Raw genomic sequence first — 16,768 nt, forward strand, 5'->3', positions numbered from 1 at the left:
GGTGATTGAGGTAGAAATGGGGAGATGTTTGGTCCTTGACGTCTTCATGAGGGGACAGGAGCTTCGGCTCATCAATATCTATGGCCCGCAATCTAAGTGGGACCGTAAATGTCTCTTCCTGAGGATCAAGCCCTATCTTTTTACAATCCGGCAGGTGGTCTTCGGTGGGGATTTTAATACTGTAACCAGACTCCGTGATAGGGGAGGCCCCGGAGACCGGCTGGCTTATGATAGCGTAGCCTTGAATAGCATAGTAAGCGAAGCTCGCCTGGTGGATGTCCACATCCGGCACACCCCAGGTCACGGGGGTTTCACCTTTTTTAGGGGAAGCAGTAGGTCTAGGATAGATAGGTTTTTTTTAAAGGAGGAAGCCGTCTCTTCTGCAGTGTCCGCTGTTGAGGTGGAGTTCTCCGATCACTGTTTCATTTTCTTTACTTTGAATGTTACAGAGACCCCCCGCATGGGGAGAGGCCTATGGAAGCTGAATTCGTCCCTTCTGGAAGAGGCGGAAGTAAGACAGTCCTTTGAGGAATTTCTTCAGAGCCAGGTACCTCTCTTGGGTCTTTGTAGCAGTAAGTCTGAGTGGTGGGAGATCTTCAAAAGAAGGGTCGCGGGGTTCTTCCGTCAGCTCTCGAGCCTCAGGGGCCTGAACAGGTACCGCCTGTATCGGGAGCTGGGGAGGAAACTCGAGCAGCTCGTCTCGACTGGAGGGGACCGAGAGGAAATCTCCAGGGTGAAGACCTTGCTCAAGGGGTGCCAGTATGATAGGCACACATCCTTGGTTTTTGAGAGGGATTTCGGGAGGTACCGCTCACCCGACCCTTACAGAAACTGCAGGTTGTCAGTGAATTGTAAGATGGTGAGAGGACTGATTGACAGTACGGGGTCCCTGAACAGATCCAAATCGGGGATTCTGGAGGTGGTCAGATCCTTCTACTTGCACCTCTTGGGGAGGAGGGATCCTGATCGAGATGAGATGTCGGCTTTCCTGACTGAAACCATCCCTGAGCCAGGGGATGACCCCTCTCTTCATGTTTTGACAGAAGCAATCAGGGAAGAGGAAGTGAGACGGGCGATTGATGGGCTCCGGCCCAAAAAGTCGCCCGGTCCGGATGGCTTAACATCCGAGTTCTACAAGACTTTTAGGGACTCTTTGGTCCCCCTCTTGACTGAGATGTTTAATGAGTGTCTCTCCTCGGACATTCTGCCCAGTTCAATGAGGAAGTCAGCCCTGATTATCCTGTCAAAGGGTAAAGACTCGTCCCGTATTGAGAATTGGCGTCCCATAGCGCTTCTCAATACGGACCGAAAGGTTCTGGCAAAGGTGCTTTTTAATCGGTTGGTGCAGTTTGCGCCCCGGCTCCTTTCGGGGGCCCAGCACTGCTCTGTTCCAGGCCGCAGTACATTTAGTGCTGTGCTCGGTGTCCGGGAGGCAGTGGAGCAGGGCAGGGCGGGTCACTGGAAGGGGTACTTGCTGTCCTTAGATCAGGCGAAGGCCTTTGACCGGGTTAACCATGAGTACCTCTGGTCCGTCCTTCTGAGATATGGTCTGCCTGGGAGGTTTGTTGATTGGTTGAGAGTTTTATACAATGGGGCAGAGACTTTTCCGCTCGTGAACGGTTGGGTCGGACACCCTTTTGAGGTGAGGTCTGGTGTCCGCCAGGGCTGTCCTCTGAGCCCACTGTTATACGTGTTTGCGATCGACCCCCTTTTAAGGAGGGTGGAGCGTGGACCGTTGGTGGGAGTCAGGATGGACCAGGCGGATCCTGAGGCCGCCTTGAGGGTAGTGGCGTACGCTGACGATGTTTCCCTTTTTGTATCCTCGAGAGAGGAGGCAGATTGGGTGATGTCTGAGGTTGAACGCTACTCGGTGGCATCCGGATCCATGATCAACCGGGACAAGTGTGAGAGTCTCTGGCTGGGAGGGGGAGATCCAAGTTTTGATCTCCCGGACACCCTTCCAGGGCCTCAGGCCACAGCAAAATTATTAGGCATCAGTTTCGGCCCGGGGGACTATCCCCAGCAAAACTGGGAGGGCAGACTTAAGATTGCCGCTCAGAAGGTGAATCAGTGGAAGGGTTGGTCTTTGACCCTAAGGGAAAGGGTTAGTCTTGCCAAGGGCTATTTGCTTCCTTTGCTAATATATCTGGGCAGCGTCTGCATCTTGCCAGAGCCTCTTTGGACACGGGTTTACAGCCTGTTTTTCCAATTATTATGGGGAAATAGGCTGAACCTAATCAAGAGGGAGGTCACGTACCGCACGAGGAGACTAGGAGGGTTGGGTATGGTCAACCCAGTGGTGTTTCTAGTAAACACCTTTCTTAAGGCAAACATCGCCAACCTCTGGTTAGAGAGGGCTCCTCTGTGGGTATTCTCCTGTAGGGGGTGGTTTCGGCCTTTCTTCCAGGAATGGGAGACAGGAGGGCAGGTGAAGGACCTTCGTACACCTCATGGGCATCTTCCGGCTTATGCTACCCCAGTTCTGAAGGTGATCCGTCGGTGGGGTCTGGGAGTGTGGGAGATCAGGACCATGTTGAGAAGGTTTCTTGACAATAGGGTCCTGTTGACCCACTTTCAGAAGCCCCTGGCGCTCAGGGATTGCCCAAGCTGGGATCTGGAGGTGGGGCTCGGGTTATTGAACTCTAAGCGGATCCCCTTGAAGTTTTGGGACTTGGCTTGGCGCTGCTTCCATGGGAAGCTGTATGTGAGGGACAACCTGAAGTGCAGACGCTCTGATGACCGGGATTGTCCCCGCGAGGAGTGTGGCGGCATGCTTGAAAGCATGGAGCATTTCCTGCTTCGGTGTCCCTTTAATACAGAGGTCTATAGCAGGGTGGGTGCTTCCATTGGCTGGCCCAGGCTGGCAGGCCTTTCCTATGCGGAGTGGGCCTATGGGGCATTCAGGTCCCTTGGTGGCCGAGATCGGGGCACTGTTTTCTTAGTTAGTTTAGTAACTAGGTTCCACACGTGGAATGCACGGTGTCTAGTGTCTACTCAGCGGAAAGTCCTCCCCAGGGAAGAGGTGATTAGGAACATCCTGGGTGACCTGGCAAAAGTGCGCTTGCTGGAGTTTGAGAGGCTGGGTGCAGGGAGGGCCTCTCTTCTATGGAGGGGTTTCTCCTTTAATGTGCCCTAGGGAGAATTAGGTTCTGTGTGCCTGTGATAGGGTTGAGTTTTATCCTTTTATCTTTATTTTGTAGGGTCAGATAGATGTGTAGGGACAGGGAGGGACAGATAGGGACAGTCTTTAGGGACAGGTAGTTAGTATTAGGTTGGTAGTGAGGGTCAGTGAGGGACAGATAGGGGCAGGTAGGGAGAGATTGGTAGGGCTATAGGGACAGGATTTTCTCTTTTGTGTTGTTAGGGAGGGTCAGGGTGATGTGCGGTAGATTAGGGAGAGAGCCTCTATGGTCTCCAGTTCCTGGTGGTGGGCTGTAACCCTCACTTACAGATTTTTGTTTTGTAATTGGTAACCTGGGTATAGGGCTTGCAAGCATTGAACTTGGGCCTGTTCTTTGGTCATGGTTAAGGTGTGTAGTGGTTATTATTATTATGTTATTATTGATATGTTATTATAAGGTTGTATATATATGTTACATGTGTATTATGATGCGTGTAGGGGGATTTAGTTTAGGTGGGGTGGGGGGTTTCTTGGGGGGTGGGGGGATGGGTTTTGGAGAATGGACGTCCGGCGGGATGCCAAGAAGAGGAAAAAAAGGCCATAAACTTTTATGGACCTTGCTGTATAGGAAAGGCCACAAACTTTGGTGGGACCTGGTGTGATAGGCCACAAACTCTCGTGGGACCTGGTGTGATAGGCCACAAACTTTCGTGGGACCTTTGGGGGAATGGTGGTGGTATAGTTTAGGAGGAAAAAAAAAAAAAAAAAAATTATAAAAATATATATATATATATATATATATATATAATATATATATATAAAATTTAAAAATATATAAAAATATATGATTAAGTTTCGGCCAGGTGGCCTATTTACTTTGTTTAGGGCAGTTGGCCGACTTGTTTATTTTTCTAGGGATGAATGCATGGGTATGTGTGTATGAGGGGGAAAAAGGATATAGGTTGAGGTCTCTTCCCTTGCTGGGGGTATTAATGAAATGGAGGAACATTTTGTTTGTATAAATCTGCTGGACATTGGACTTTTTGGGGATTGTAAATAATTTGTTTTGAGTTTGTCTGTAAGCTTTGCCTGTAAGTTTTGTTTGGTACTTTTATAATAAAAAGAGATACAGGATGTAACTCAGGATCAGTAATGTATGTACACAGTGACTGCACCAGCAGAATAGTGAGCACAGCTCTGGAGTATAATACAGGATGTAACTCAGGATCAGTAATGCAATGGAAATGTAATGTAATGCAAACTTACCTGGAGCAGCCAGTGCCAGGCAGCAGCTGCCAAGGCAAACAGGATCATGGGGTGCATTAAAAGAGGTCTGGATACACATGATGAGAGCATTATACTGCCTCTGTACAAATCCCTAGTTAGACCGCACATGGAGTACTGTGTCCAGTTTTGGGCACCGGTGCTCAGGAAGGATATAATGGAACTAGAGAGAGTACAAAGGAGGGCAACAAAATTAATAAAGGGGATGGGAGAACTACAATACCCAGATAGATTAGCGAAATTAGGATTATTTAGTCTAGAAAAAAGACGACTGAGGGGCGATCTAATAACCATGTATAAGTATATAAGGGGACACTACAAATATCTCGCTGAGGATCTGTTTATACCAAGGAAGGTGACGGGCACAAGGGGGCATTCTTTGCGTCTGGAGGAGAGAAGGTTTTTCCACCAACATAGAAGAGGATTCTTTACTGTTAGGGCAGTGAGAATCTGGAATTGCTTGCCTGAGGAGGTGGTGATGGCGAACTCAGTCGAGGGGTTCAAGAGAGGCCTGGATGTCTTCCTGGAGCAGAACAATATTGTATCATACAATTATTAGGTTCTGTAGAAGGACGTAGATCTGGGGATTTATTATGATGGAATATAGGCTGAACTGGATGGACAAATGTCTTTTTTCGGCCTTACTAACTATGTTACTATGTTACTATGTTACTAATGTATGTACACAGTGAATGCACCAGCAGAATAGTGAGTGCAGCTCTGGAGTATAATACAGGATGTAACTCAGGATCAGTAATGTAATGTATGTACACAGTGACTGCACCAGCAGAATAGTGAGTGCAGCTCTGGGGTATAATACAGGATGTAACTCAGGATCAGTAATGTATGTACACAGTGACTGCACCAGCAGAATAATATGGTTGGAGCGCTGCAGAGGAGGAAGGAAGATGAAAGCGGAGGTCATGTGGCTGTGGCAGGTGCTGGCAGGATGCAGCTGTCTGGTGATCAGGGTGTAGGATGATGTAGATTCCAGGACTTGCAGTGTCCAGTGATGACAGCTTTATTGTCTCCATCAGTGGATTAACCCCTCACATTCTGTAGAGTCTAGTGATCTGGTTGTTTTCTATTCTGGCTGCGATGCGCTCTTATTATAGGGAGGCACAGAGGGGGACTATTACTATATGGCCAAACAGATAAGGTTACACACTGTAGCGCCATAGCATGCTAACATGAAGTATGAAAATTGAATTGCATTACTGCACTAGAACTATGAAAAATTGAGAAATTAGCGCATAAATTGGCCAATTCATGTGTACCTGGAAGCCACGTTAAGGCGATTCTCATTACCAGGACCTAACATAATGCCAATCCTCTCAGAATAAAGTTTTCATCTGTATGGGAACTAAATGTGTATAGTCTCTTAGACTGAAATCTGTATCTCTATGGAGGACCCCACCCCTCCAGAGTCTGGCGCACTATGGAAGGTTAGCGCAATCTATGTTGTGCTGGGAAAGTGATGAACCAAAGACGTCTGTGCGTCACATCCTGCAGAGACAAGTCGTGGACGCAAGAAGCTGTCATGGTGGTCCGGGTAGGACAGAGATAAAAGGAGAGTGACCCCAATGACAGAGTCGTCATCTGTGAGTTTCTGGCTTTACCTGCACCTCTGTGGGGTGATCTGTACACTATGTGCTCACTGTATGGCGGTATTATCTGTCATGGTGCAGTGCTTTTGGTGAATGATCAGTATGGTGGTATTAGGCCGGGTCCACATTAGCATATCTGTGCGCAGCGTATGCTTGCGTACAGATCCGCATGCGTCTTGCGTACCTATATTTAACATGGTGTACGCAGGGACATGCGTTGGCATCAGTTTGCATGCGGATGCGTATGCATGTGTTGTTTCGCCATGCCCGCCGAATGCAACATGTTGCATTTTTTGTCGCGTCAAATATGTACATGCGGTTGAGTGCGTCAAAACAACGAATTACTGTCTATGGGAATGCATTGGTACACAAGGACATGCATATGTCCAGGAACTGATTGAGACACGCCCCCTGGAAATATCGAACGCATGCGCATAATCAACGCAAACGCAGGCAAAAAGCATACAAGCGCATGCACACGCAGCATTTCTTTATGCGTCATGTGTAAGCTGATGCAGATAAAAAACAGCGTAGGCATGCATTTAAATGTGTTTTGGCATGCAGGTGATACAATGCGCACAAATACGCTAATGTGAACCTAGCCTTATTCAGTCTCCATGTGGCGGTATTATCCTGTGTATAGCGGTATTGTGTGACTGACCGCATGTTTTCTGCTCATGTATTATGCGTCTGATCAGCCGCAGCCAAAATATCCCACATCCAGTCATCCAGCGCACAGAGCGTTCACCTTCATACCCGGCCCGCACTCGTCTTTATTGTCCGCACTCGTCCCAGCAGCCCCGCACTCTTCTTTATCGTCCTCACTTGCCTCCGCGGCCCGCCCTCGTCTCTATTGTCCGCACTCGTCTCTGTGACCCGTTCTCATCTCTATTGTCCGCACTCGTCTCTATTGTCCGCATTCATCTCTATTGTCCGCATTCATCTCTATTGTCCGCACTCGTCTCTGTGACCCGTTCTCATCTCTATTGTCCGCACTCGTCTCTATTGTCCGCACTCGTCTCTATTGTCCGCATTCATCTCTATTGTCCGCATTCATCTCTATTGTCCGCACTCATCTCTATTGTCCGCACTCGTCTCTGTGACCCGTTCTCATCTCTATTGTCCGCACTCGTCTCTATTGTCCGCACTCGTCTCTATTGTCCGCACTCGTCTCTATTGTCCGCACTCGTCTCTATTGTCCGCACTCGTCTCTATTGTCTGCACTCGTCTCTATTGTCCGCTCTCGTCTCTATTGTCCGCACTCATCTCTATTGTCCGCTCTCGTCTCTATTGTCCGCACTCGTCTCTATTGTCCGCACTCGTCTCTGTAACTCGTTCTCATCTCTATTGTCCGCACTTGTCTCTATCATCCGCACTCGTCTCTATTCTCCGCACTCGTCTCTATTGTCCGCACTCGTCTCTATTGTCCGCACTCGTCTCTGTAACTCGTTCTCATCTCTATTGTCCGCACTTGTCTCTATTGTCCGCACTCGTCTCTATTGTCCGCACTCGTCTCTATTGTCCGCACTCGTCTCTATCGTCCGCACTCGTCTCTATCGTCCGCACTCGTCTCTATTGTCCGCACTCGTCTCTATTGTCCGCACTCGTCTCTATTGTCCGCACTCATCCCAGCAGCCCGCACTCATCTCTGTGACCTGTTCTCATCTCTATTGTCCGCACTCGTCTCTATTGTCCGCACTCGTCTCTATTGTCCGCACTCGTCTCTATTGTCCGCACTCGTCTCTATTGTCCGCACTCGTCTCTATCGTCCGCACTCGTCTTTATCGTCCTCACTTGTCTCCGCGGCCCACACTCGTCTCTGTGACCCGTTCTCCTCTCTATTGTCCGCACTCGTCTCTATTGTCCGCACTCGTCTCTATTGTCCGCACTTGTCTCTATTGTCCGCACTCGTATTTATCGTCCTCACTTGTCTCCGCGGCCCACACTCGTCTCTGTGACCCGTTCTCCTCTTTATTGTCCGCACTCGTCTCTATTGTCCGCACTCGTCTCTATTGTCCGCTCTCGTCTCTATTGTCCGCACTCCTCTCTATTGTCCGCACTCCTCTCTATTGTCCGCACTCCTCTCTATTGTCCGCACTCCTCTCTATTGTCCGCACTTGTCTCTATTGTCCGCACTCGTCTTTATCGTCCTCACTTGTCTCCGCGGCCCACACTCGTCTCTGTGACCCGTTCTCCTCTCTATTGTCCGCACTCGTCTCTATTGTCCGCACTCGTCTCTATTGTCCGCTCTCGTCTCTATTGTCCGCACTCGTCTCTATTGTCCGCACTCGTCTCTATTGTCCGCACTCGTCTCTATTGTCCGCTCTCGTCTCTATTGTCCGCACTCGTCTCTATTGTCCGCACACGTCTCTATCGTCCGCACTCGTCTCTATTGTCCGCACTCGTCTCTATTGTCCGCTCTCGTCTCTATTGTCCGCACTCGTCTCTATTGTCCGCACACGTCTCTATCGTCCGCACTCGTCTCTATTGTCCGCACTCGTCCCCAGCAGCCCGCACTCGTCTCTATTGTCCGCACTCGTCTCTATTGTCCGCACTCGTCTCTATTGTCCGCACTCGTCTCTATTGTCCACACTCCTCTCTATTGTCCGCACTCGTCTCTATCGTCCGCACTCGTCTCTATTGTCCGCACTCGTCTCTATTGTCCGCACTCGTCTCTATTGTCCGCTCTCGTCTCTATTGTCCGCACTCGTCTCTATCGTCCGCACTCGTCTCTATTGTCCGCACTCGTCCCCAGCAGCCCGCACTCGTCTCTATTGTCCGCACTCGTCTCTATTGTCCGCACTCGTCCCCAGCAGCCCGCACTCGTCTCTATTGTCCGCACTCGTCTCTATTGTCCGCTCTCGTCTCCATTGTCCGCACTCGTCTCTATCGTCCGCACTCGTCTCTATCGTCCGCACTCGTCTCTATTGTCCACACTCCTCTCTATTGTCCGCACTCGTCCCAGCAGCCCGCACTCGTCTCTGCGATGCAGGAAGGAGACTAGAGAACAGAGGCGCTGCTCATCATTTACGCTCAGTTCAGTTCAGTTAAACAGCGCCACCTCGGCCTGCAGGCTGTGTGCTGTATTGCCGCTTGTCTTTTCACTTGTCCCGTCAGTAATTATTGCCGATTCCTCTCCGTCTTCAGTAGTCTGGTCGCTGTCTCATTTCCCCCTGCGCTCTCACAGCTGCAGTGCCTGTGTCAATGTATCAGGGCAGGAAACAGGAGCAGCTCTCAGAGTCTGCACTGATACATTGTAACACATCCTCAGCTGTGTGAGCAGGACAAGTCCTGGAAGACCCTAGGATACAACAGCAGAACGTGAACCCTTTGTTTGCGGTGCTGGTCTCTTTGGGGTGGCAACATTTGGGTGCGGGCGACCCCGCATCACCTGATAGCGGAGGAGTCAGACACCGGACACAATGTAGCAAACCTGCAGCTGAATCTTCACAAGGAGTCTGACAGCAAGCAGAGGTCCGGATTCTGAAGACCTGGACCACCAACTGAACACGGGGGGCCCCGGGCCCCATGTAGCGACCACCCCCTCCATTCCCAGGCCTCATTCTGCTCCAGTTAACCCTTCCTGCGCCGCTCTCATGCCCTGAAATTAGAGGGTCTCTATAAATAGCTTGGGGGGATGGGGTTATGTTCTTCCATATGAGGGGGTCACGTCGGGGGTCCGGCTGGTAACAGAGGATAATTGCTGCTTTATGGGAAGGAATGCAGGGGCTTCCTGTGCGGACAGGATCAGGGGGTCCTGTGTCCCCAGGCCCACCACAGACCGGCAGGGCAGCAATATACCTCGGGGTCCCAGGCTGCACAGCTGTTTACACCACCAGCCGTGCGACCCCCAGCTCTCCATCAATTCTGCAGAGTCCCCTTGTTATTTGCCCCATAGAGGGGTCTATACGAGAGATCAGCGGCAGTGCTGACCCCCACTAGTTACCCGGCACAGCGCCATACTGTGGGGTGGTCGTGTCTGGTACTGCAGCTCAGTCTCCACTGCTATGGGTCAGGGCAGCGAAGAGCTGCAGTACCAGACACGACCACGGTGCCTGTGTGGCGCTGTAGTGAGGGGGTCTGCAGTCAGCTGAGCGGTGGGGTGTCGCGGACACTGCTTGTGGTGGGGGTCTCATACATGGTGTATGGGGCTGCGATGACCCCGTGTATCCACCATCATGTAGTGCCAGATGAGGAGCGGGGTCCTCCCAGGACTCAGGGTCGCCTCCAGCAGCTGTCGGGGCTAACAGACATAACATTGTTATAGAGCAGCCGGACCCCGGGGGGCAACCAAGACCCCGCTGATATCTGACACGGTCATAAGGCAGAACAGGGCGCGATGTGCTGCGAAAACACAAAGTCTCACTGAAAGGAGACAGTCAGCATGCTGGTACTGTCCTCACTAAAAAGAGGAGACGGCTAAATCTAAGGTGGAGACAGTCAGCATGCTGGTACTGTGCTCACTAAAAAGAGGAGACAGCTAGATCTAAGGTGGAGACAGTCAGCATGCTGGTACTGTCCTCACTAAAAGGAGGAGACAGCTAAATCTAAGGTGGACACAGTCAGCATGCTGGTACTCTCCTCACTAAAAAGAGGAGACGGCTAAATCTAAGGTGGAGACTGTCAGCATGCTGGTACTGTGCTCACTAAAAAGAGGAGACGGCTAAATCTAAGGTGGAGACTGTCAGCATGCTGGTACTGTGCTCACTAAAAAGAGGAGACAGCTAAATCTAAGGTGGAGACTGTCAACATGCTGGTACTGTGCTCACTAAAAAGAGGAGACAGCTAAATCTAAGGTGGAGACTGTCAGCATGCTGGTACTGTGCTCACTAAAAAGAGGAGACAGCTAAATCTAAGGTGGAGACTGTCAGCATGCTGGTACTGTGCTCACTAAAAAGAGGAGACAGCTAAATCTAAGGTGGAGACAGTCAGCATGCTGGTACTGTGCTCACTAAAAAGAGGAGACAGCTAAATCTAAGGTGGAGACTGTCAGCATGCTGGTACTGTGCTCACTAAAAAGAGGAGACAGCTAAATCTAAGGTGGAGACTGTCAGCATGCTGGTACTGTGCTCACTAAAAAGAGGAGACAGCTAAATCTAAGGTGGAGACTGTCAGCATGCTGGTACTGTGCTCACTAAAAAGAGGAGACAGCTAAATCTAAGGTGGAGACTTTCAGCATGCTGGTACTGTGCTCACTAAAAGGAGGAGACAGCTAAATCTAAGGTGGAGACAGTCAGCATCCTGGTACTGTGCTCACTAAAAAGAGGAGACGGCTAAATCTAAGTTGCAGGTGGAGACAGTCAGCATGCTGGTACTGTGCTCACTAAAAGGATAGGACAACGGCTATCTGAACTGCAGGACTAAGTCACTAACGGCGGGGGCGACGTCACTAACGGCGGGGACGACGTCACTAACGGCGGGGACGACGCCACTAACGGCAGGGACGACGTCACTAACGGCGAGGAAGAAGTCACTAACGGCGGGGACGAAGTCACTAACGGCGAGGACGACGCCACTAACGGCGAGGAAGAAGTCACTAACGGCGAGGACGACGCCACTAACGGCAAGGAAGAAGTCACTAACGGCGGGGGCGACGCCACTAACGACGAGGAAGAAGTCACTAACGGCGAGGAAGAAGTCACTAACGGCGGGGGCGACGCCACTAACGGCAGGGACGACGTCACTAACGGCGAGGACGACGCCACTAACGACGAGGAAGAAGTCACTAATGACGAGGAAGAAGTCACTAACGGCGGGGGCGACGCCACTAACGGCAGGGACGACGTCACTAACGGCGGGGACGAAGTCACTAACGGTGAGGACGACGCCACTAACGGCGAGGAAGAAGTCACTAACGGCGAGGACGACGCCACTAACAGCGAGGACGAAGTCACTAAAGGCGGGGAGGAAGTCACTAAAGGCGGGGAGGAAGTCACTAAAGGCGGGGAGGAAGTCACTAACGGCGGGGACAAGTCACTAACGGCGGGGACGAAGTCACTAACGGCGAGGACGACACCACTAACGGCGAGGAAGAAGTCACTAACGGCGGGGACGAAGTCACTAACGGCGAGGACGACGCCACTAACGGCGAGGAAGAAGTCACTAACGGCGAGGACGACACCACTAACAGCGAGGACGAAGTCACTAACGGCGGGGACGAAGTCACTAAAGGCGGGGACGAAGTCACTAACGGCGAGGACGAAGTCACTAAAGGCGGGGAGGAAGTCACTAACGGCGGGGACAAGTCACTAACGGCGGGGACGAAGTCACTAACGGCGGGGACAAGTCACTAACGGCGGGGACGAAGTCACTAACGGCGAGGACGAAGTCACTAACGGCGAGGACGACGCCACTAACGACGGGGACGAAGTCACTAACGGCGAGGACGACGCCACTAACGACGGGGCGACATCACTAACGGCGAGGACGACGCCACTAACGGCGGGGACGAAGTCACTAACGGCGAGGACGACGCCACTAACGACGGGGACGAAGTCACTAACGGCGAGGACGACGCCACTAACGGCGGGGACGAAGTCACTAACGGCGAGGACGACGCCACTAACGACGGGGCGACATCACTAACGGCGAGGACGACGCCACTAACGGCGGGGACGAAGTCACTAACGGCGAGGATGACGCCACTAACGGCGGGGACGAAGTCAATAACGGCGGGAACGAAGTCACTAACGGCGGGGAGGTCGTCACTAACGGCGGTGAGGACGTCACTAACGGCGGGGACGACGTCACTAACGGCGGTGAGGACGTCACTAACGGCGGTGAAGACGTCACTAACGTCGGGGCGACATCACTTAACAGCGGAGCCGGCTGTGTCACTCCTTGGGGTCGCTCCCTTGTAAAGAGCCGATCATACAGTAGAAGGTACAGAAGATCCATCTGGTCATTAACCTCAGACATGTGATGCGATGGGCGCGATGGCTCCGGCTCATCTGACGTTTATTGGGTCATTGAAGGTCGTAGTCAGACGTCTCAGATGGAGCCGCGATGACGGGGCCGATGTGTGAGAAGCGTTTCGGGCCGCGCGGCTCTTGATCACTGGTTACAGTGTAACATAACATATTTCATACATGAAAACCGCACAATGAAGATGGTCTCCACTGGTCAGTCCGCAGCAGATACAGACCCTCTCCTGCGTCTCACTTTCTTATCTACAGGACCTGTTGTTACATTGAGGTAATGAATGCGGAGGAGGGAGCCGATGATTGCAGGGTGAGAGGGGATTAGATCATTCCTGGGCTCGGAGACTCAGGGGTCCTAGTATTTCATGTATCATCAGCTACTCACAGCAGGAAATGTCCCCCCACAACTACCCCCATCATTTCATTAACCCTTCAACCACCATCCAAAGAAATGTTGTTTTTTTTAATATACAATCTTGTGATAACATCAGGCATCCGGGCAACGAGCTGACAATCTACGAAGAAGATGAGACGTGACCGATACGCAGAGGAGAGATCCAGTAACAAATCGTCACATCCACAAAGATTTCATTTCACTCTACTGACCAATCGGCCCCAGAAGTCACATAATCAGTACATTGTGCCCCCCCCCCCCCGCTGTGATTTCTTCTCAGTATAACTACAGCTGTTCTGTGAAGGCCTCAGAGGTTTGTGTGAGAACATTCAGGATCAAACAGCATCATGAAATCCAAGGAGCTCACCAGACAGGTCAGGGATAAAGTGGTGGAGGAGAGGAGAGCAGGGTTAGGTTATAGAAAATAGCCCAAGCTCTGAACATATCATGGAGCATCAGTCCATCATCCAAACATGGAAGGATTATGGCCCAACTGCAAACCTCCCAGGACATGGCCGTCCACCTAACCTGACACCCCCAGCAAGGAGAGCACTAATGAGAGAAGCAGCCGAGAGGCCCATGGTCACTGGAGGATCCGCAGCTCAAGGGGAGAATCTGTCCAGGAACAACTATGTAAATCAGACAATGCAAGAGAAAAACGGACTGCACTGGGACCCATGTTATTCTATGCGGCCGTGCAGACCTGTGGGTTTGTTCTCGACTGCGAATATCACTCCGAAATCTGATCGTCTAAAAGATGAAAGGCTGCTAAATAAAAAAAAGGACCACTCAGGGATGGGACGGGACAGAGACAGGAGAGGGACCAGACAGGGACAGGACAGGGACAGGACAGAGACAGGACAGACAGGGACGGGACAGAGACAGGAGAGGGACGAGACAGGGATGGGACATTACAGGGACGGGTCAGAGACAGGGACAGGACAGACAGGGATGGGACAGGAGAGGGACGAGACAGTGACGAGACAGGGACAGGACAGAGACAGGGACGGGACAGGACAGGGACGGGACAGGACAGGGATGGGACAGGGATGAGACAGCGACGGGATGAGACAGGGACGGAACAGAGACAGGGATGGGACAGGGATGAGACAGGGACGGAACAGAGACAGGGATGGGACAGGGATGAGACAGGGACGGGACAAGACAGGGACGGGACAGAGACAGGGATGGCAAGTGAGAAAAAAACAGTCCTACTCTCCTGAATGAGCAGAGAACCAAATATTATACACTAATGTGAGCAAAACCTCAGTCACAAACTCCACAAATCTGAACGTTATGGAAGAAAGACATTTTTAGTGACGTTACAATGTGTCGGTATTGGCGATGGTACGATGTGTCGGTATTGGCGACGGTACGACGTGTCGGTATTGGCAACGTTACGACGTGTCGTATTGGCGATGTTACGATGTGTCGGTATTGGCGATGTTACGATGTGTCGGTATTGGCGACGTTATGATGGGTCGGAATTGGTGATGTTACGATGTGTCGGTATTGGCGACGTTACGACGTGTCGGTATTGGCGATGTTACGATGTGTCGTATTGGCGATGTTACGATGTGTCGGTATTGGTGACGTTACGATGTGTTGGTATTGGCGATGTTACGATGTGTCAGTTCGGTGACCGTTATTACTTTCCGCCCTTCTCTGTATCGGAGACAGTTCAGGGGATGAAGACTTTTTCTGCCCCCTCCCCCTGCTCAGAAGACAAGAGGACAGTGCAGAAGTCGGGGTTACTCACCAAGAGTCTTTTCTGGGGAGGTTAAAGGGGACAGAAGAAGACAGATGTAGACAATCCATATCCCAGGCCATAGACCTGCCGTTTGCGGACTACTCCCCCAGCGTGTTCTCATATCAGATCTGTGACTCTCTCCCTCATCTTCCAGCTCGGCTCCGTAGCCCCTGTGTATATATATATATATATTTCTGTGCTCTCCTCCCCTCGTCCGCCGGCCCCTTTGCTAATCACATCCAGCCCCATTCTGTGACCGGCCCCTCCTCAGCAGCCGGCAGCTGTGCAGGATTCCAGCTGTGGAGCCGCCCAGCACCGCAGGGGTTAAGTGATGAGTAGATTACACAGCTCAGGGGTAGGATGCCACCCCCATTACTGTCCCTCATTTCCTGCACAGAAGTTCAGGCGCTGGTAACAGAAAATGCAGACGCTGGAAAGACAGGGGGCAATATGTATATAGAGTATATTCAAGCGCTGAATGTATATAGGTGCGGGGTAGTATAGTGTATATAGCAGTGCTGTGTGTATATAGGTGGGGGTACCATAGTGTATATACCAGCGCTGTATGTATATAGGTGGGGGGGTACCATAGTGTATATACCAGCGCTGTATGTATATAGGTGGGGGGTAGTATAGTGTATATACCAGCGCTGTATGTATATAGGTGGGGGGTAGTATAGTGTATATACCAGCGCTGTATGTATATAGGTGGGGGTAGTATAGTGTATATACCAGCGCTGTATGTATATAGGTGGGGGTAGTATAGTGTATATACCAGCGCTGTATGTATATAGGTGGGGGGTAGTATAGTGTATATACCAGCGCTGTATGTGTATAGGTGGGGGGTAGTATAGTGTATATACCAGTGCTGTATGTGTATAGGTGCGGGGTAGTATAGTGTATATACCAGCGCTGTATGTATATAGGTGGGGGGTTTATAGTGTATATACCAGCGCTGTATGTATATAGGTGGGGGGTAGTATAGTGTATATACCAGCGCTGTATGTATATAGGTGGGGGTAGTATAGTGTATATACCAGCGCTGTATGTGTATAGGTGGGGGGTAGTATAGTGTATATACCAGCGCTGTATGTGTATAGGTGGGGGGTAGTATAGTGTATATACCAGCGCTGTATGTATATAGGTGGGGGGTAGTATAGTGTATATACCAGCGCTGTATGTATATAGGTGGGGGGTAGTATAGTGTATATACCAGCACTGTATGTATATAGGTGGGGGGTAGTATAGTGTATATACCAGCGCTGTATGTGTATAGGTGCGGGGTAGTATAGTGTATATACCAGCGCTGTATGTATATAGGTGGGGGGTTTATAGTGTATATACCAGCGCTGTATGTATATAGGTGGGGGGTTTATAGTGTATATACCAGCGCTGTATGTATATAGGTGGGGGGTAGTATAGTGTATATACCAGCGCTGTATGTATATAGGTGGGGGTAGTATAGTGTATATACCAGCACTGTATGTATATAGGTGGGGGGTAGTATAGTGTATATACCAGCGCTGTATGTATATAGGTGGGGGGTAGTATAGTGTATATACCAGCGCTGTATGTATATAGGTGCGGGGTAGTATAGTGTATATACCAGCGCTGTATGTGTATAGGTGCGGGGTAGTATAGTGTATATACCAGCGCTGTATGTATATAGGTGGGGGGTAGTATAGTGTATAT

General features: G+C 50.8%; 1 protein-coding gene across 1 annotated transcript in view; it reads right to left on the reverse strand.

The window, feature by feature from the left end:
- The window catches only part of LOC138657334 (disintegrin and metalloproteinase domain-containing protein 33-like), a 105,672-nt gene extending 90,419 nt beyond the window's left edge, over positions 1-15,253 (reverse strand). The window contains exon 1 of the mRNA XM_069745069.1: positions 15,086-15,253. Coding sequence (XP_069601170.1) covers positions 15,086-15,197 — 112 coding nt within the window. The 5' untranslated portion in view covers positions 15,198-15,253. The remainder of the gene's footprint in view (positions 1-15,085) is intronic.
- Between the last annotated feature and the right edge of the window lie 1,515 nt (positions 15,254-16,768).

The sequence above is a fragment of the Ranitomeya imitator genome, chromosome 1, assembly GCF_032444005.1.
Source record: "Ranitomeya imitator isolate aRanImi1 chromosome 1, aRanImi1.pri, whole genome shotgun sequence".
NCBI classification, from domain to species: Eukaryota; Metazoa; Chordata; class Amphibia; order Anura; family Dendrobatidae; genus Ranitomeya; species Ranitomeya imitator.